The sequence below is a fragment of the Gobio gobio genome, assembly GCF_949357685.1.
Source record: "Gobio gobio genome assembly, chromosome: 13".
Lineage (NCBI taxonomy): Eukaryota > Metazoa > Chordata > Actinopteri > Cypriniformes > Gobionidae > Gobio > Gobio gobio.
The window spans coordinates 51,648,402-51,671,068 of record NC_137106.1 but is presented as its reverse complement, the minus strand read 5'-3'; the positions used below and the strand labels follow the sequence as shown (position 1 = coordinate 51,671,068).

The window sequence follows — 22,667 nt, the reverse complement described above, 5'->3', positions numbered from 1 at the left end:
ACCACGCAGTATTAAAGAGACAGCTCACACAATGGAAGTAAAGTTGTTTAATGTGTCCGCTGGTATTAGAAGACATGATTGTCGTAAGAGTTTAATATATATATATATTTATATATATATATAATCAACATGATGATGTATTTATTTATATCTTTAGCTTAATTGCAAGGCAAGTTTATTTATATACCAAATTTCATATATGGTAATTGCTTGACATAAAGTGAGAAAGAAAATACAAGCTATTAAAAAAGTAAGAACTAGAAATAAAATGATTTAAGTTAGAATTGATTACCAGGAGATGAAAAAGGTTCATTAAATGGGATTGGGATGTTGTCTTTTATTCTGGACGGTAAGGGCAGTGATTGCATGTATTTTGCAGTATTAAACACGTATTTATATAGATTTTATCAGGCTCCGAAAATTCCACAAAAAGAACACAAAGAATGGCCTTCTCGGCTGCCATAGTTACAACTCTTGCGTCAACAGAACAGGGTGTTCAACGCAGCACCGTTTCCGTTTAAAAAACGTTTTGCAACGTTTTGTCGGGGCTGAACGCAGCCCAGATCACATGTTCAGAGAGGAGCTCTCTTTATAAACCACAGATTTGAGCTTTAAACAACTACATACTCACCTGAAAAAGTCTTAAAACTATATTTTGTGACACAATAACAGTAGTATTTTTAAATTACGTGGGGTTTCTCATCTGCTATTGACTTGCCATTAGTTTATCACCACGTGACAGCAGCGAGCAGGCTCCTGATTGGTTAACGCGGCTCAAACAGACGCCAAAGTTGGGCGTCAGACGCGAATTTGCTTCAAACTCGCAAATGCACAAAAAGCACCAAATAAAATCACTTGTGTGTAACGCGCCTATACCGCAAGATGCTCAATTCGCGTCTTTCACGCAAACTGGACGCGCAAATGAGGCGAAATCGCATCCACCACGCCGCGCTAAACGCGTCTATCACGCCGCAGGACCTCCAGACGTGCGTCAATGCGTCTTTACATTGACTTTACTCTATTCATGTTCGGTGTGAACGCAGCATTAGAACTCCTTCCACTAGGAAGTTGTATACCCTGAAATGGCAACTCTTTGTATCATGGTGGTAACATCACATTATGTGATGTGAACCAAGTTAACTACCCTGGGGTCGGTTACGCCTGTGCGTTTTCTTCAGACAAGGATGAGGCCGAGAGCTGTGGGAATGGAATGAGGCCGGTGGTGTTAATGATCGAGCCTCGAGTTCCTCACAGAGTAGCTACAGGAGCATAAAAGTAAGAGTGACGACAGTAAAGGATGAGAGAACCAGGCCTGGACTATTTGCAGTGGGCCGTCCACCGAGGGCTATACAGCGCCACCGCCAGGCATTGTGGAGGATGGCAGTGCGTTTTGGGAACCGGACCAAGAATTTTTTTCACATGCTTCCATCTCCTTTTCTCTCGTCTGTCCTTATCTCCAGGTGCTCCATGATGCAGATGCGAGCCTGATGGTGCGAGTGTTAATGAGTTTCTCACAGAGGAGCTATGGGAGCATAAAAGGAGGAGCGACGACAGTAACTATTTACTATGTAAAGACTATTTACATTGTGTTTTGTTATGTTTTTATGCAGCAGTTGTCCGTGAGGTGCAGCCGCTTTACTTTAATTTTGTGTTTGTTTATTTTATTTTATTAAAGTTGTTGAACGTTCGCCAGTTCCCGCCTCCGTCTTCCCTTGACATCAACATTGCTACAAATGTCAATGCGCATTTCCGGGATCTATTTAAGGACACGCTATGCAACATCAAAACGTCCATTTGTTCAGATTGGCATGTGTAGATAAATGCATCCAATATTGATTACTAATGCAATGCCTGCAATACAGCTGGAAAATGTACCAGAACACAAATTCAAGCAGTTGTATTAAAAACTAAAAGCTTTAAATAAATAAAAAACTTTGCTATCATGATATGTGGACCTCAGGGAAAAAAAGTAATAATAGAGAATGCCTCACTTACTTATAAGTCTTGGTCTTGTCTAGCCATATTCCACAGATCAGAGAGCCCACCACGCCAGCAATGACAAGAGTCAAGCCAATTCTCCCAGCATTCACCTCTTCACCCTGTGCTTCAGACAATAATGACATCTGAGATATCTTTAATATATCAACCTATAAGACCATGTTCTCATGCACTTCAGTCCAAGGTAGTCATGTGTTTAGATGACACTATACACTGAGTCTGATTGGATTTTAATGGAGCATTTGCTAAGATTATAAATGAGGAAGAAACTGAAAAGCCACTAACATTGAATAAATTATACATTTTCAGCAAATATAAAAGGATCCACCAAAAGGGAAAAGGCAAGTATTATGACAGTGCCATAGTGCAGTGATGGCATCAGATGATAAAACCACAGTACTATGCAGGGGATAATCCACAGCTAGGTGTGCATTACACGATTTGAATGCATGATGTGGAGGCAAAGAACCGACACAAAGCCTTCGTGAAGTGCATTAAAATCGTGAAATGCCAAGCTAGCTGGGGATTATCCTGCTTATACCATGGTTACTTAGCTTTCCTGTAGCTCAAACAGTAGAGCATGGCGCTAGCAACGCCAAGGTCATGGGTTCGATTCCCAGGGAAAGCAAGAACTGACAAAATGTAAAATGTGTACCTTGAATGCAATGTAAGTCGCTTTGGATAAAAGCGTCTGCCAAATGCATAAATGTAAATGTAAATGTAAATGGTTACTTGCCAACAAGTTAAAGCTGTTATAGATGTTAGCAATGACTTTAAGAGTTAAAATAACATTTGTGACACTTTGCATCAGGTGGTTCTTTCCTCCATGTTGTGCATTAAAATCGTGTAATACACACCTAGCTGTGGATTATCCATATACACCGATCAGGCATAACATTATGACAGGTGAAGTGAATAACACTGATGATCTCTTCATCATCTGTTAGTGGGTGGGATATATTAGGCAGCAAGTGAACATTTTGTCCTCAAAGTTGATGTGTTAGAAGCAGGAAAAATGGGCAAATGTAAGGATTTGAGCGAGTTTGACAAGGGCCAGATTGTGACGGCTAGAGGACTGGGTCAGAGCATCTCCAAAACTGCAGCTCTTGTGGGGTGTTCCCGGTCTGCAGTGGTCAGTCTCTATCAAATTGCTGAAGAAGTTAATGCTGGTTCTGATAGAAAGGTGTCAGAATACACAGAGCATCTCAGTTTGTTGTGTATGGGGCGGCACAGCCGCTGACCAGTGCCCATGCTGACCCCTGACCCCGCCCAAAGCACCAACAGTGGCACGTGAGCATGTTCTGCTGGGAAACCTTGGGTCCTCCATCATGTGGATGTGACTTTGACACGTCCCACCTACCTAAGCATTGCTGAGCCCATGTCCAGCCTTTCATGGAGACGGTTTTCCCTGTGGCTGTGGCTCTTTCAGCAGATAATGCGCCGCCACAAAGCACAAATGCTTCAGGAATGGTTTGAGGAGCACAACAACGAGTTTGAGTCCAAATTCCCCAGATCTCAATCCAATCGAGCGTCTGTGGGATGAGCTGAACAAACAAGTCCGATCCATGGAGGCCCCGCCTCGAAACTTACAGGACTTAAAGGATCTGCTGCTAACATCTTGGTGCCAGATACCACAGCACACCTTCAGGGGTCTAGAGGAGTCCATGCCTCTACGGGTCAGGGGACCAACACAATATTAGGATGTCATAATGTTATGCCTGATCGGTGTAAGTGGTCCACATTATACCATGCAATTACAATGGCACCATCTTCAAAAATAACATGGTAATACTGTTTGTTAGTGTGTGCATCATTTAGAAGTAGAGCTGTCTGTATGTGGATGAGGATGATCAGGACAGCATGAACTCACGGGGTAATGCTCTATTATCATCCTGTTCAACAGGGTGGAAACGGCATAGAAACATCCAACGTTCAGTCCTGGGAAACACAAACACAGGGACAAAGCTTTCAAATAATTTGTAATCACAGGATTAAAATTGGGTGGAATGATGACAATTTGATGGCTACATTTAAAGGTGTGTACTTGAAAAACAACCGCAATCTGTTCATTTGAGCAGCCAAAATGGGCCAGAAATAATGATATTGACTCCACTGCTGTTTTTTTGGGTCATGACTATTTTTTTATATATATTTGACTATTTATATTGAGTATAAATTCCTCCTAGGCCTGTCGAGAGTGTCAGTAACTGGAGGGAGTCTAGGTTAATTAGAAGCTAAACACTCATAATCTTTGACATCAGTTTTAAAGGAACACGCCACAATTTTTGAAAATAGGCTAATTTTCCGTCTCCCCTAGAGTTAAACAGTTGAGTTTTACCGTTTTCGAATCCATTCAGTCGATCTCCAGGTCTGGCGGTAGCACTTTTAGCATAGCTTAGCATAGATCATTGAATCTGATTAGACCGTTAGCATCTCGCTCAAAAAATGCGAATATTCGCAAAATCGATATTTTTTTATATTTAAAAATGGACTTTTCTGTAGTTGCATCGTGTACTAAGATGGGCAGAAAATGAAATGTTGCGTTTTTTTAGGCCGATATGGCTAGGCTAATATCAATGTTATGGCTAATATCATTGCGCCGCTGCACTCATGGGACGGCTCAGAGCTCTTGATTATTATGCAGGAATGAGAGTATAGTTCCTAGACATATTGGCATTTTGGATTCAAAAACGGTCAAACTCAACTGTTTAACTCTAGGGGAGACGGAAAATGAGCCTATTTTTAAAAAAAGTGGTGTGTTCCTTTAAGATCTGACAATAACATTCCCCTGAAAGACAGTCAGCCGGCAATGACATGTACATTCAAAACTGGTCTGATTGCTTTTTGTTTTTGTTTTTTGGTTACACTGTAGATTAAAGTGACATTGTTAATTAAGCAAATAATTACAGAACCTATTATTTAACAAAATGTACTTACTATGGGGTTAAGATTAGGGTTAGGGTTTGGTTTAGTAACTGGTAATTATGCATAATTTACTTTTTATATATTAAACAAATCAATTCAACACATCACAGATCAAGAAAAATCACGAAATGCAAAGCTTTGCATGAGCTTGCGTTTCCGATCTTCCACATTTGTAGCATTAATACAAGTCAATAGATGGGAAAAGTGTAGTGTGAATGTCAATTATTTCTGTATTTTTCCGACAAATTTATCTTACATCAGCTCTGGTCCAAAACCTAGTTCTTTTACAGGCATTATAATCAATATTATAATGGAACCGAGACGCAGGGACCTCAGAAAACTACCACAGAATGCCTTAAATATATAAAATGTATTGTATTAAAACAATCTAACTTAATCAAAATGCAAAAGACATATCAACAAGAGATTTCAGATTATGCTGATCAAGTTTTGAAGTACTGGAGAAAATGTCTAGGCCTATATGGGGGGCATTTGTGTCAAAAAAGGTTAATAAGTATAAGAATTAGCGGTGTGTACCGTAGCTGATGAGGAGGAGGATGAAGGGCTTGTTGCAGAAAAGTCTTGCGATTGAAGCCATGTATGAGTTCTGTCCCGTGGGCATCTCTCTGAGCGCTACCTGAGCCGGAGACGGAGGCGTTTCGGGTTTTTCCTGAAACACTGAAGCACATAATCATTCAAACCCATGAATACCACAAAAGTAATTCATTAAACCAGATATGAAGATTATCAAATCAATCAACATGACCCTGTTTACTTTCAGACGAAAACTGATAAATTATTCAAAATTGATAATCATGGATATAATGATAGAGCAAAACATTGAGCCTTGTTCATTATCCGTGAGCAGTAATTTGCACCACTTCTTGTTGCATTCAGACATAAGAATGGATTTATTGAGCGATTTACACAGAAATTTGTTCTACTCGTGTTTCCTCTAAGAATATCAAAAACCAAACCATGTCATAGCAACATTTATTAAAGGGATAGTTCACCCAAAAATTTAAATTCAGTCCATTCCTGGTAATCAATTCGAATTTAAATCATATTATTTCTAGTTCTCACTTTTTTAATACCTTGTATTTTCTTTCTCATTTTTATGTAAAGCACTTAATTACCATTGTGTATGAAATTTGGTATATAAATAAACTTGAAGCTAAAAATATAAACAACTACATCATCATGTTGATGTGCTATATTTTAACTATAAAGCTCTTACGAAAATCATGTCTTCTAATATCTTCAATTGTTGCGTAGACCGAGCGGCAGTGAACACATTTGTAAACGACTTTACTTGGACCCATTGTGCGAGCTGTCTCTTTAACACTGTGTTTACATACATGTTGTTGCTGATTGGGCTGACATATTTGACACACCCACCAAACAACAGAAAACGTATCTCAAACCCGTTGCACACGGTTTCCAAGAAACATGCCGTTCAACCCGGAAACCGTAGCAAAACGTTGCGCACTGGCCCGTGGTGCTACAATTGTTGAATAAAGTCGGTATTTTAGTTGTTTTTTTGCGCACAAAAGTATTCTTGTCACTTCATAACATAAAGGTTGAACCACTGGAGTCACATGGACTATTTTAACCATGTCTTTACTACATTTCTGGACCTTAAAAGTGGTCGTTGTGTTGTTGTGGGGTCAGAAAGCTCTCGAATTTCATAAAAAATATCTTCATTTGTGTTCAAACGAAGGTCTTACAGGTTTGGAACGACATGAGAGTGAGGAATTAATGACATTTTTGGGTGAACTATCCCTTTACTTTGCTGCTTGAAGGGCACTTCGAAGTGAGAACAATCATGGCCGCCATATTGAAGATTCGCTCCAAAACAGGTGCTCAAAACTGGCCACTTTAACGTGCCCTTTGGAAGGAATGATTTTGAAGGGTACACTTTGCTCAAGATTATGTTTTTTCGGTCCCCTACAGCCTTCATTCCTTCAAAGCTCTCACTCTGGAGGGTAAACCCTTTTGAGGGGATTAGGGCATAGGAATGAGCCCTTCAGAAAGGAACGCAGGGGTAGAATGAACTAAACTCAAAGAACGCAGACAAGTTAACATGATCTAACTTTTAAAACAACAGCATAAAACCTCAGCAGAAGAGGATGTGCTCACCGAACACCACCAGCACAAAGATGAGGCTGGCCACACCGGCCGTGATGTAGAACATGATGCTGATGTGTTGAGCCAGTTCATTGATGTCGTCAACGTTGGGCACGAGAACCGGCGGGATCAAGAAGCCAATAGCAATGCCAAGCTGATGGGGAAGGAAATAAAGAATTACAACTGCATCATATTCTCAGATGGCATGATCCACACTGACCTAAAACTCACATGAAACTGAACAAACAAACTCTAATCTCATTGGCTGGTTTTATGCCATGAGGCACTTTTATCAGACTGCCTGGAAACATCAGGTCTCATTCACGAATAACTGCATGGATTATTTTGTAGTGTGGAGAACTTCTCACAAAAACAAATCAACTAATTCACAACATATGCAAACAAATTATTTCTCAACCTCATACTGATGTAAATGAATCTGGAGTATTCTAAATGAGTGAACGCATGCCCAAGGTCAGTGATTTGCATAAAACACGCCCAGCCCATCTCCATATAATAAGAGAATTCCACTCAAACCTAGATCCGGCCCCGAATAAACACCTTTATAACACACGAGTATCTGCGATGACATACAGAGAAACCTCTCAGCTCCAGCTATAATGCAGCTTTTCTTTCTCTTTCATTGTTTGTGATGAAATGTATTTTAAGATTATACATAAGTATAAATTTCTTCTTAATAAAAAGTGGTGTAATAATGTACAGTGATGTGCGGTTCTTGAACGAATCATTCTTTTGAGCCGGTTCTCAGTAAGTAACCACTCAAGCCGATTAATTAATCGAATGTTAGTTCTGGGTTGATGACGCAAAAGCCCAAGTAGCATGTCCGACTCAAAAAGAACCGAATAAGTCGATTGAGTTGGTGACGCAAGTCTGAGGCACGTATAGGCAACTGGAAATATGCTTATTATGACTACTGTTATTAAATAACATTATAACCTGCAAAAACATTTCTGTTGAGAGATTTAAATACATTTTACTGTAGTTTATATTTTAAAGGCATACTTCAGCGCTGGAAAGATAAATGTGTATTTAAACGATGTCATTTATGTAGTAGAAATGTGAAATTATTTTAGAAGTTGGGCCTTCTAGACCGAGAAAAGACAGAAAATGTATTTTTGGCTCATGTGGATGAAAGACAACAACTCCCAGAATGCACTTGCTTCGCTGCCCTGTGTCAGGGAATAATACGGATGCAGTTGCAGGTAACAGAAAAGTTTATTTCGAGCTCAGAAATGGACACAGCGAAAAATTGCAGGAACAAAAAAAACAGAAAAAGAATCCAAATCAAATGTCCACAGGTCCGGTGAGCACTATTAAACAAGGACAGTTCCCAACGTCACCAATGACGCAATCTAGAGGGGTTCTCAGATGAGCGCGGTGGGGCGCGGTGGGCGCAATGAGCGCGCAGAGGGGAAATTCCCTGATGATGGCGAAGAGCACGCAGAGAGGGAATTCCCTGAAGAGAGCGGTGAGAGCGGTGAGCGGGACTGGAGCGATGATTCCGAGCTTCCACAGAGCGGGGATCACCTGGGCAGGTAGCAAAGGAATAAGGGTCTGGCGAGCGAGAAGGAGAGAGGTAGAACCAAGAATATTAAACAAGAAAACAAACAGTACTAGGAGTCTGGAAAAGCACGACACGGCAAGACTTGACAATAACGAAGATCGGTCACGAGCGAAAGCAGTGCACAACATACAACAACGGTCGGACAAACAAGTGAGAAAGAGAGGATCTAATATAGGGGAGAATAATGATGGGAAATAAGCAACAGGTGTAACGGTGAACACAAATGAGAATTAGGGATAATGAGTGGGAGGGGAAACACCACAAAGACAGCGAAACACCTGGCCAACTAGTCACAGACCATGTGCGCAAGAAAAACAAAGCACGCAAAACACGGAGACAAAAGACAAAACAGGATCAGACCAAAGTCATTACACTATGAGGCCACTCCCAAGCCACGCCTACCGGTTACATCTCTTGCCCACCACGGCACCGCCCGACCGTCGTGTTCATTTTTATAGTAATAAAATCATTTAGTTCACTTGGAGAACAGACACTACAGTTAAACACTGAACTGCTCAATACAGCCCGAGCTGAACGAGAGTCTCAGAACAAACACAGCAGGAGTCAGATCTCATTCATCAGAGAGCGAGGAGCTGACAGACCAGAAGATCGCGCAAGATTTGGGTTCAAAGCGAAATGTAAAAGCGCCTATTTTGGGGAGTTTGTCTTTGTACCATTTTGTAGTGTTTTCATGAACCCACAATTCAAGCAACCCGTCCCCGAATTGGTGCTAATTCTAAACCGAAAGTAAAATGCACACGGCCGCTCGTCATTCATTCACAGCTTCACAGACATTCACAGTGAGTCTGGTGTGTTTTCAGTTCATGCCTATGGAAGCTTAACTTTCATGAGAATTCATTGAGAACACTCGCGTTGCTCCGACCTCTCCGTTATGATGCCTGAGCGGCCGTGCTCATTTACATTCTGTGAGTGAGATCCATATGGGCGGGTTGTAGTCTCTAGCCTCTGGACAAAAAAGCCTCTGATGATGCAACATGACGATATTTGCGTCATCTGAGGCTTTCTTCCAAACATAAAATACATAAATCTCTCGTCTCAGGGGATATGAGGGGGGAAGCACGATCATTCGAATATACTACCGGGTTTCTACTGATACAAAGCTTAATGCTAATCGCTGAAGTGACCCTTTAAAGTTGTTAGGCGAAATGTATAAGTTTATTCTTTCTATATATAGGCTACTTTTCTATATATAGGCTACTTTAGACATGTAACATATCTGCGTTTGTTGATCAGTGCCTGATTTTCAGTCGAATCCGACATGAAGGATACATGAATTAAGGCAATAATCAGCAAATGCACAAATAACTTTATTCGATTGTTTCAATATGTATTGACACAGATTACTTTATTTGAATGTTTCCTTGAGATAACATGACATTGAGAAATGCATAGTTACATACTTGCATGATATTGTCAGGAACCTGTGAATCGGCTTTTTGAACCGGTTCATTGAGCTGAACTGTCCGGTTTGTGCAGGGTGTCCAATCCTGCTCCTGGAGGGCCACTATCCTGCAGAGTTTAGCTCCAACCCCAATTAAACACACCTGAACCAGCTAATCAAGGCTCTTATTAGGCATAGAAACTTCCAGGCAGGTGTGTTGAGGCAAGTTGGAGCTAAACTCTCCAGGACAGTGGCCCTCAAGGACCGGTTTTGGACACCCCTGGGTTAGCGGAAATGAATCGGACTTTGCATCACTAATCCAGATAGCAAGAGAGTCCAAGACAGGCAAAAAGTAAAATAGGAAGAAGATCCATGACACAGAAACCAGGATAAAACGCTCAGAGTTGCAGCGTAACATAAACAAGACTTTGCAATGAGTGAGTGAAAACACAGGGCTAATAAAGGCAAACACAAACGAGTTAATCACACAGAGGTGGAAGTAATCAGACCACAATGAGTCCAGGCAATGTGTTATGGGAAATGTAGTTCATGCGAAAGCAAAGGAGATCATGTGCACTCCAGCTGGAGGATCTAACAACTTATGAGTCTGAGAATCACTGATTGCTGTTTACATGAATTGTTGTTGCAGTTTACATTAATGTTAAAATTACATAAATTACATTCAAATTCAAAGTTTTCACTTTGGTAATCTAAAATACTTTTCGGATGTAATTGTAGTTTTTATTACCCCCACCCAATGAAAATGTAACTATAATGAAATACAGTTACTCAAATTTTGTATTTTAAGTATGTAACTAAGTTACAGGTATTTCATTACTCCCCAACCCTGCTTGTGACAGACTAGTGTAACTACACAAGTCTTTAAGATTCACTTTATTGATGCATTCAAGTCCTCTTGGGAAGTTCGTATTTACGTAAGTACCTTCTCTAAATTAACCACACAAAAATACTGCATGGTTTTTAAACTCTACTTCTAGAAAATGAAGAGCAAAGAATGTGAATCAGGTGTGCTTTTCTTTTTTATGTTTTTAATTTATTTAGTAAGCAATTGTTATATTACAATGCTTTCATATTGTGTGCAGATTACAACCTTATTTTGTTGTAAAAAGAAAAGCCTGACAGTGCAAAAACCTGTAAATATTGTGGTATTCCGCCACATTTCTCACCGCCAACTCCTAAAGATATGAACTTAAAGAAAATCCACAACTTCCCACTAGAGGTAAGACCTTAAGCCCGAGCCCGAGTCAGAGCCCGACCCGGCCCGAAATTAGGGTCGGGTCGGGACTAAAATGTCAATCATTACGTTCGGGTCGGGTCGGGCCGGGCTTCTTTCGCGCTGACTTTTTTAATAAATATATTTTTATAAAAATGTATACTAAACTAAGGAATACTTGTTATAAATAAATAATTTGGATAAAACAGAGAATGCGATGGTAATTGCTATATAACTACTACTAAACAGGAAGAGCAGAGCCAGAGCACGCTTTGTGCACGAGACGTGTCGTGAATGTAATCTTCCCTCCGCATGTCCCTCCGTCCGCATCTATTCTATTTTGACCAGGTATCCCCGATATGGAGCAGCAAGAAGTCAAGGATAAACTTAAGACAGGGGAATTGAAAAGGCAAACACGCACCGCCGGTAAGAGTGAAGTGTGGAAAAGCTTCAAATTGATAGTGGAAAATGATACAGAAACTTGTGTTGGCTTCGCTGAATGTAGTAGTCAGTGTGGCGCTTTGCTTTCATATTTTGAAAGCTTTCAGTTTGTAAAGTTTATTTGTTTGTTCATGTTTGACATTTTTTGTATTATACATTCACTAAGCTTTTGCTTTTTATTCAAACATGATAGTTTTTCTTGTTTTCTTTCTTGTTTGAGTTATTTGTAATTATTAGTAGGCTTATTTTTACGCATTTACGCAATTTGTTTGGTTCTTTATTTTTTTAATAATGGTCTTAACACATTATTTTTGTTCTTATTTATTCAAATTAGTAATGTTGTATTTTATCTAGCTTGCCTATTTATATATTATGTTAAATTACTCTTTACAGCAGGTCTGTTCTTACGTTAGCAACCTATAGTGTGATTTTTTTATTCTAAAAGCGTGTTCCTGAAAATGTTCCTATTTATTTTGTTTCAATGCTTCTTAAAGCAGGTTGTTTTTTGTGTGTTCCAATGCAAATCATTAAAATAAAGAATGTTATTCTTTATTAATTTATCTAGTTTATTTATGTAGATTTATTGTATTTCTGTGTTCTTGCTCTTAGATCATTTCGTTAGCTTTTCCATTTTCAGACCAAATTAAAGCTTTTATTTTAAATTTCGTTTAAACAAAACTATAGAAATAACAATTTCATATATCTTTTCCCATTTATTAGATTTGCATTATTCTATTTAAAGCCTAGTGGGTTGCAGTATTTCTCCGTGTAATTAAGCGAGTGCGTGTTCCAGCGTTATTTCATTGTGCAAATGCATTTATCATGATCATAAAAATATGTAGATTATTTTAACCTTAAGAAATCTTGCATTTTTTCCTGCCAAAAATACTATGGGATAAATTGAAATTTCGGGTTTGCTTCGGGCTCGGGCCTGCAAATCAAGTTAATTGGTCGGACTCGGGCTGGGTCGGGCTTTAATGCCCGCGGGCCCGGGTGGGGTCGGGCTGGATTTTTTAGGCCCGATCTTACCTCTACTTCCCACTCGTATTTATGACTTTGTGTTGCCGTTTATATGCGTTTAACTCGTAAATACGCTCTTTACAACATGATTTACACACCATTAGGTGAGCTTAATCCAGCTATGAACAGTGAAACAGGTCCATTGATGAAAGCGCTCAGTGATGATGAGAAATATGATTTCTGTTATTTACTAGTGTGCTACAAAGCCATGGGGTCACAGGGGTCGTATTTCATTTCAGAGCTGGTAATTGAGAAATGTGTCTGAGGATACAGTCATCTCATGCCTTCAGTGCAATAGTGCTAAAAATAATATCCTTCCCCTCACTCCCATCCATAAGTTCAGCACGAGACGGTCAGAATGCGAGTGTTGTGCGCTATACTCACATCTCAATATCTTACAGTCAGCGTGTGTCATTATGTGACCTAGCATGATAAGAATTCTTTCTGATCGTTCCCTATCCCCTATAGAGTGCACTCTCTGATAGTTCCCTATCCCCTATATAGTGCACTGTCTGATCTTTCCCTATCCCCTATAGAGTGCACTGTCTGATCGTTCCCTATCCCCTATAGAGTGCACTGTCTGATCGTTCCCTATCCCCTATATAGTGCACTGTCTGATCGTTCCCTATCCCCTGTATAGTGCACTGTCTGATCATTCCCTATCCCCTATAGAGTGCACTGTCTGATCGTTCCCTATCCCCTATATAGTGCACTGTCTGATCTTTCCCTATCCCCTATATAGAGCACTGTCTGATCGATCCCTATCCCCTATAGAGTGCACTGTCTGATCGTTCCCTATCCCCTATATAGCTCACTGTCTGATCATTCCCTATCCCCTATAGAGTGCACTGTCTGATAGTTCCCTATCCCCTATAGAGTGCACTGTCTGATAGTTCCCTATCCCCTATATAGTGCACTGTCTGACAGTTCCCTATCCTCTATAGGGTGCACTGTCTGATCGTTCCCTATCCCCTGTAGAGTGCACTGTCTGATAGTTCCCTATCCCCTGTCTGATAGTTCCCTATCCCCTATAGAGTGCACTGTCTGATAGTTCCCTATCCCCTATATAGTGCACTGTCTGACAGTTCCCTATCCTCTATAGAGTGCACTGTCTGATCGTTCCCTATCCCCTATAGAGTGCACTGTCTGATAGTTCCCTATCCCCTATATAGTGCACTGTCTGACAGTTCCCTATCCTCTATAGAGTGCACTGTCTGATCGTTCCCTATCCCCTGTAGAGTGCACTGTCTGATAGTTCCCTATCCCCTATATAGTGCACTGTCTGATCGTTCCCTATCCCCTGTAGAGTGCACTGTCTGATAGTTCCCTATCCCCTATATAGTGCACTGTCTGATCGTTACCTATCCCCTATATAGTGCACTGTCTGATCGTTCCCTATCCCCTATATAGTGCACTGTCTGATCATTCCCTATCCCCTATATAGTGCACTGTCTGATAGTTCCCTATCCTCTATAGAGTGCACTGACTGATCATTCCCTATCCCCTATATAGTGCACTGTCTGATCATTCCCTATCCCCTATATAGTGAACAATCTGATCGTTTCCAATCCCCTATAGAGTGCACTGTCTGATAGTTCCCTATCCTCTATAGAGTGCACTGTCTGATAGTTCCCTCTCCCCTATATAATGCACTGTCTGATCGTTCCCTATCCCCTATATAGTGCACTGTCTGATCATTCCCTATCCCCTATATAGTGCACTGTCTGATAGTTCCCTATCCTCTATAGAGTGCACAGACTGATCATTCCCTATCCCCTATATAGTGCACTGTCTGATCGTTCCCTATCCCCTATATAGTGAACTGTCTGATCGTTTCCAATCCCCTATAGAGTGCACTGTCTGATAGTTCCCTATCCTCTATAGATTGAACTGTCTGATAGTTCCCTCTCCCCTATATAATGCACTGTCTGATAGTTCCCTATCCCCTATATAGTGCACTGGCTGATCTTTCCCTATCCCCTATATAGTGGACTGTCTGATCGTTCCCTATCCCCTATAGAGTGCACTGTCTGATCGTTCCCTATCCCCTATAGAGTGCACTGTCTGATCGTTCCCTATCCCCTATAGAGTGCACTGTCTGATCTTCCCCTATCCCCTATAGAGTGCATTGTCTGATTGTTCCCTATCCCCTACAGAGTGCACTGTGTGATAGTTCCCTATCCCCTATATAGTGCACTGTCTGATTGTTCCCTATTCCCTATATAGTGCACTGTCTGATAGTTCCCTATCCCCTATATAGTGCACTGTCTGATCGTTCCCTATCCACTATAGAGTGCACTGTCTGATCGTTCCCTATCCCCTATATAGTGCACTGTCTGATCGTTCCCTATCCCCTATAGAGTGCACTGTCCGATCGTTCCCAATCCCCTATATAGTGCACTGTCCGATCGTTCCCTATCCCCTATAGAGTGCACTGTCCGATCGTCCCCTATATAGTGCACTTTCCGATCGTTCCCAATCCCCTATATAGTGCACTGTCCGATCGTCCCCTATCCCTTTATATTGTGCACTGTCCCATCGTCCCCTATCCCCTATATAGTGCACTGTCCGATCGTTCCCTATCCCCTATATAGTGCACTGTCCGATCGTTCCCTATCCACTATAGAGTGCACTGTCCGATTGTCCCCTATATAGTGCACTGTCTGATCGTCCCCTATATAATGCACTTTCCGATCGTTCCCAATCCCCTATATAGTGCACTGTCCAGTCGTCCCCTATCCCCTATATAGTGCACTGTCCGATCGTTCCCTATCCCCTGTATAGTGCACTGTCTGATCGTTCCCTATCCCCTGTATAGTGCACTGTCTGATCGTTCCCTATCCCCTATATAGTCGATCGTTCCCTATCCCCTATTTAGTGCACTGTCCGATCGTTCTCTATCCCCTATATAGTCGATCGTTCCCTATCCCCTATATAGTGCACTGTCCGATCGTTCCCTATCCCCTATATAGTGCACTGTCTGATCGTTCCCTATCCCCTATATAGTGCACTGTCTGATCGTTCCCTATCCCCTATATAGTCAATCGTTCCCTATCCCCTATATAGTGCACTGTCCGATCGTTCTCTATCCCCTATAGAGTGCACTGTCCGATCGTTCCCTATCCCCTATATAGTGCACTGTCCGATCGTTCCCTATCCCCTATATAGTGCACTGTCTGATCGTTCCCTATCCCCTATATAGTGCACTGTCTGATCGTTCCCTATCCCTTATATAGTGCACTGTCCGATCGTTCCCTATCCCCTATATAGTGCACTGTCCGATCGTTCCCTATCCCCTATATAGTGCACTGTCCGATCGTTCCCTATCCCCTATATAGTGCACTGTCTGATCGTTCCCTATCCCCTATATAGTGCACTGTCCGATCGTTCCCTATCCCCTATATAGTGCACTGTCTGATCGTTCCCTATCCCCTATATAGTGCACTGTCTGATCGTTCCCTATCCCCTATATAGTCGATCGTTCCCTATCCCCTATATAGTGCACTGTCTGATCGTTCCCTATCCCCTATATAGTCGATCGTTCCCTATCCCCTATATAGTGCACTGTCCGATCGTTCTCTATCCCCTATATAGTGCACTGTCCGATCGTTCTCTATCCTCTATATAGTGCACTGTCCGATCGTTCTCTATCCCCTATATAGTGCACTGTCCGATCGTTCCCTATCCCCTATATAGTGCACTGTCCGATCGTTCCCTATCCCCTATATAGTGCACTGTCTGATCGTTCCCTATCCCCTATATAGTGCACTGTCTGATCGTTCCCTATCCCCTATATAGTCGATCGTTCCCTATCCCCTATATAGTGCACTGTCCGATCGTTCTCTATCCCCTATAGAGTGCACTGTCCGATCGTTCCCTATCCCCTATATAGTGCACTGTCCGATCGTTCCCTATCCCCTATATAGTGCACTGTCTGATCGTTCCCTATCCCCTATATAGTGCACTGTCTGATCGTTCCCTATCCCCTATATAGTGCACTGACCGATCGTTCCCTATCCCCTATATAGTGCACTGTCCGATCGTTCCCTATCCCCTATATAGTGCACTGTCCGATCGTTCCCTATCCCCTATATAGTGCACTGTCCGATCGTTCCCTATCCCCTATATAGTGCACTGTCTGATCGTTCCCTATCCCCTATATAGTGCACTGTCCGATCGTTCCCTATCCCCTATATAGTGCACTGTCTGATCGTTCCCTATCCCCTATATAGTGCACTGTCTGATCGTTCCCTATCCCCTATATAGTGCACTGTCTGATCGTTCCCTATCCCCTATATAGTCGATCGTTCCCTATCCCCTATATAGTGCACTGTCCGATCGTTCTCTATCCCCTATATAGTGCACTGTCCGATCGTTCTCTATCCCCTATATAGTGCACTGTCCGATCGTTCTCTATCCCCTATATAGTGCACTGTCCGATCGTTCCCTATCCCCTATATAGTGCACTGTCCGATCGTTCCCTATCCCCTATATAGTGCACTGTCTGATCGTTCCCTATCCCCTATATAGTGCACTGTCTGATCGTTCCCTATCCCCTATATAGTCGATCGTTCCCTATCCCCTATATAGTGCACTGTCCGATCGTTCTCTATCCCCTATAGAGTGCACTGTCCGATCGTTCCCTATCCCCTATATAGTGCACTGTCCGATCGTTCCCTATCCCCTATATAGTGCACTGTCTGATCGTTCCCTATCCCCTATATAGTGCACTGTCTGATCGTTCCCTATCCCCTATATAGTGCACTGACCGATCGTTCCCTATCCCCTATATAGTGCACTGTCCGATCGTTCCCTATCCCCTATATAGTGCACTGTCCGATCGTTCCCTATCCCCTATATAGTGCACTGTCTGATCGTTCCCTATCCCCTATATAGTGCACTGTCCGATCGTTCCCTATCCCCTATATAGTGCACTGTCCGATCGTTCCCTATCCCCTATATAGTGCACTGTCCGATCGTTCCCTATCCCCTATATAGTCGATCGTTCCCTATCCCCTATATAGTGCACTGTCTGATCGTTCCCTATCCCCTATATAGTCGATCGTTCCCTATCCCCTATATAGTGCACTGTCTGATCGTTCCCTATCCCCTATATAGTCGATCGTTCCCTATCCCCTATATAGTGCACTGTCCGATCGTTCTCTATCCCCTATATAGTGCACTGTCCGATCGTTCTCTATCCCCTATATAGTGCACTGTCCGATCGTTCTCTATCCCCTATATAGTGCACTGTCTGATCGTTCTCTATCCCCTATATAGTGCACTGTCTGATCGTTCTCTATCCCCTATATAGTGCACTGTCCGATCGTTCCCTATCCCCTATATAGTGCACTGTCCGATCGTTCTCTATCCCCTATATAGTGCACTGTCCGATCGTTCTCTATCCCCTATATAGTGCACTGTCCGATCGTTCTCTATCCCCTATATAGTGCACTGTCCGATCGTTCCCTATCCCCTATATAGTGCACTGTCCGATCGTTCCCTATCCCCTATATAGTGCACTGTCTGATCGTTCCCTATCCCCTATATAGTGCACTGTCTGATCGTTCCCTATCCCCTATATAGTCGATCGTTCCCTATCCCCTATATAGTGCACTGACCGATCGTTCCCTATCCCCTATATAGTGCACTGTCCGATCGTTCCCTATCCCCTATATAGTGCACTGTCCGATCGTTCCCTATCCCCTATATAGTGCACTGTCTGATCGTTCCCTATCCCCTATATAGTGCACTGTCCGATCGTTCCCTATCCCCTATATAGTGCACTGTCCGATCGTTCCCTATCCCCTATATAGTCGATCGTTCCCTATCCCCTATATAGTGCACTGTCTGATCGTTCCCTATCCCCTATATAGTCGATCGTTCCCTATCCCCTATATAGTGCACTGTCTGATCGTTCCCTATCCCCTATATAGTCGATCGTTCCCTATCCCCTATATAGTGCACTGTCCGATCGTTCTCTATCCCCTATATAGTGCACTGTCTGATCGTTCTCTATCCCCTATATAGTGCACTGTCTGATCGTTCTCTATCCCCTATATAGTGCACTGTCTGATCGTTCTCTATCCCCTATATAGTGCACTGTCCGATCGTTCTCTATCCCCTATATAGTGCACTGTCTGATCGTTCCCTATCCCCTATACAAATTCATACTGAAAGCCAAAAAACTTCCATTTTGATTTCATGGGGACTTTAAAAGAACCACTTCTTTTTCTTAGTGTGATGAACATTTACATAAACAACCGCTTCCACAAAAAGGAAATGAATGGCTCCATGCATGTTATGTCATGTCAAATAAATAACCTTCATTTTTAAGAGTGCACATTGAGCGTCTATTCAGTGATCCGAGTCTGACAAACCTGTAGCCAAATCTAACTTTATGGGATGTTGTTTGAAAACGCTATAGAAACGTTAATCTGGGATTTAGTGTACCCTGATCTGATTTAAATGAAAGCAGCTCATTCCGCTGCCACCGCGCGAGGTCTGTGTTCTGCGTCTTTCGTGCGCTTTTACGCACCTGGTTTCCGAACACGCCGATGGCGCAGGCGGTGGACACTTCATCAGAGCCGAACCACACGGACGCCACCTGAGACGGCATGCCCAGAATGAACACCTGAGCGAAGGAACAGGTGAACTGTCCGAGCATAGTGACCCAGAAGAGACCGGGCTGAACGCTGGCCACTTTGATCCAGGTCCCCGCGCAGTTGATGGAGGCTGCGAACAGAGCGATCACCCGAAGCCCCTTCCTCTCCAACAGCCATGTCACTGGGAATATGAAGGGGATGTAAGTCAGCATATAGACCATTGACAGCCAGTCGATGGCGAATGAAGAGACGCTGTAGAATTTCATGAAGATGTTGTTGATGATTCCGTACTGGATCCACTGGAACGCGTTGCACAGTGAATATGAGCTGAAGAGGAGCAGAATGAGCCACCGTCTCCGGTACACACGAGTGTTGGGAACACGGTTCATGTCTCCGCGTTCGGGGATTTCAGCGTGATCCATGTTCCTGTCTGGAGAGCGTCCTTCCCAAAGTGACTGTACAGATCAAATCTACCGCCAGTCAAACCTGCTCATGAATCCAGAATCCTATCCCTCTATTATATTAGGAAATATTCCAGACGCATAAGTTCCTAAGAGCACACGAGTCCCCAAACATCCGGACAGACTTTGTTTCCAGCCCCCAAACCATCATATCCTTCAGGACACAACTCTACTTCTATCACTGATTCATGCGCGCGAGCTTCAGACTCTCCATCATCATCATTCCGAGTCCGAATGACATGAGAAACTCTAGCACGTGATCTACTGTTAATCATCAGCTTCTGCGCACACATTATGATAGAGCTCAAGAACACTAGTGCTACAGTAACACAGAAGAGGAAAACACGCTTTGGTCTATCCTAATTATGACACACACAAATTTTTTTTTTAAATTATGACATATTAGCAATAATTGTGAGGATACTAAATCATAATTATGGCATTCTGAGATTCAAATTTCAGAATTATGACTTGTGTGACTTTAAGTGTTATAATTATGACAATGTTAGTATGTCATAATTTCAACTTTGTATGTCAAAGTTATGACAATTTATGAAGTTATGATGTCACAATTATTACTTAATGTCATAATTTCGACTTTTTATCTCATAATAATGACTTACTGTCATAATTTCATTTCAATGAATCTCATAATTATGATTTATTACAATTATGAGTCATAATTGTAAAGTAAGTCAGAATTACTATTGTCATAATTACGAGACATTAAGTTATAATTATGAGATTTAAAAGTTTAAATTATGAGAAAAAAGTCAAAGATGACATTCTAAGTCATAATTTAGATTTTTTTTGTCGTAATTATGACATATTAGTAATAATTGTGACGATACTAAATCATAATTATGGCATACTACGATAAAAATATGATATGTCAGAATTACGACGTGAATTTAAATGTTAGAATGTCATAATTTTAAACTTTGTATGTCAAAGTTATGACAATTTATGAAGGTAGAATGTCACAATTATTACTTAATATGTCATCATTTCAACTTTCTATCTCATAATTATGACTTGGTATATCATCATTTTGACTTATCCCATAATCATGACAGTGTCATAATTTAAATTAATCTCATAATTATGATTTATTACTGAGTATGTCATAATTGTACAGTAAGTAAAAATTATTATTGTCATAATTATGAGACATTAAGTTATAATAAGTTATTATATGATTTAAACGTTGAAGTTGTTCACAAGTTGTTCTTTGCTACTTTTAAGCCAAGTGAAACAGCATTAGATTGCCCCCTACAGGTCAATCCACAACAGCTCACTCTAGAACAGGGGTGTCCAAACTCAGTCCTGGAGGGCCATTGTCCTGCAGAGTTTAGCTCCAACCCCAATTAAACACACCTGAACCAGCTAATCAAGGTCTAACTAGGGCCTTGTTCTCTCTCCTCTGACTTCTAATCTCCTGCACTTGTGATCAATAACACTCACGATCATTGTGTGAACACAGAGCTCATTACAGCGGTATGAAGATAGATGAATCACACACAGCACTGAGATATTTCAATATAAGCCTCATCTGTCAGCACATCATGAACTGCTTCTCTTCTAAAACAGTGGAGGTCAACATTTTCTTGGGCAGAGCTATGGGGACATGACCTGGAGTTAGAGCCGGGGGCTAGAGCCGTCTCTGGACGCTGGTCAGTGGCTGGAGCCGTCTCTGGACGCTGGCAGTGGCTTGAGGCGTCTCTGGACGCTGGTCAGTGGCTGGAGCCGTCTCTGGACGCTGTCAGTGGCTTGAGCCGTCTCTGGACGCTGGTCAGGGGCTGGAGCCGTCTCTGGACGCTGGTCAGGGGCTGGAGCCATCTCTGGACGCTGGTCAGGGGCTGGAGCCGTCTCTGGACGCTGTCAGTGGCTTGAGCCGTCTCTGGACGCTGGTCAGGGGCTGGAGCCGTCTCTGGACGCTGGTCAGTGGCTTGAGCCATCTCTGGACGCTGGTCAGGGGCTGGAGCCGTCTCTGGACGCTGGTCAGGGGCTGGAGCCATCTCTGGACGCTGGTCAGGGGCTGGAGCCATCTCTGGACGCTGGTCAGGGGCTGGAGCCGTCTCTGGACGCTGTCAGTGGCTTGAGCGTCTCTGGACGCTGGTCAGGGGCTGGAGCCGTCTCTGGACGCTGGTCAGTGGCTTGAGCGTCTCTGGACGCTGTCAGTGGCTGGAGCCGTCTCTGGACGCTGTCAGTGGCTTGAGCGTCTCTGGACGCTCTCAGTGGCTTGAGCCGTCTCTGGACGCTGGTCAGGGGCTGGAGCCATCTCTGGACGCTGGTCAGGGGCTGGAGCCGTCTCTGGACGCTGGTCAGGGGCTGGAGCCATCTCTGGACGCTGGTCAGGGGCTGGAGCCATCTCTGGACGCTGGTCAGGGGCTGGAGCCGTCTCTGGACGCTGTCAGTGGCTTGAGCGTCTCTGGACGCTGGTCAGGGGCTGGAGCCATCTCTGGACGCTGGTCAGGGGCTGGAGCCGTCTCTGGACGCTGGTCAGTGGCTGGAGCCGTCTCTGGACGCTGGTCAGGGGCTGGAGTCGTTTCTGGATGCTGGTCAGTGGCCGGAGCCGTCTCTGGACGTTGGTCAGTGGCTGGAGCCGTCTCTGGACGCTGGTCAGTGGCTGAAGCTGTCTCTGGACGCTGGTCAGTGGCTGGAGCCGTCTCTGGACGCTGGTCAGTGGCTGGAGCCGTCTCTGGACGCTGGTCAGGGGCTGGAGCCCTCTCTGGACGCTGGTCAGTGGCTGGAGCCGTCTCTGGACGCTGGTCAGTGGCTGGAGCCGTCTCTGGACGCTGGTCAGGGGCTTGAGCCGTCTCTGGACGCTGGTCAGTGGCTGGAGCCGTCTCTGGACGCTGGTCAGTGG

At 43.0% G+C, this 22,667-nt stretch overlaps 1 protein-coding gene across 1 annotated transcript in view; it reads right to left on the bottom strand.

Moving 5' to 3' along the window:
* The window catches only part of flvcr2a (FLVCR choline and putative heme transporter 2a), a 61,481-nt gene extending 40,143 nt beyond the window's left edge, over window positions 1-21,338 (bottom strand). The window contains exons 1-5 of the mRNA XM_079833640.1: window positions 19,271-21,338; window positions 7,063-7,204; window positions 5,461-5,601; window positions 3,869-3,936; window positions 1,996-2,099 (exon numbers count right to left, since the gene is read on the bottom strand). Coding sequence (XP_079689766.1) covers window positions 1,996-2,099; window positions 3,869-3,936; window positions 5,461-5,601; window positions 7,063-7,204; window positions 19,271-19,759 — 944 coding nt within the window. The 5' untranslated portion in view covers window positions 19,760-21,338. The remainder of the gene's footprint in view (window positions 1-1,995; window positions 2,100-3,868; window positions 3,937-5,460; window positions 5,602-7,062; window positions 7,205-19,270) is intronic.
* Window positions 21,339-22,667: the final 1,329 nt, after the last annotated feature.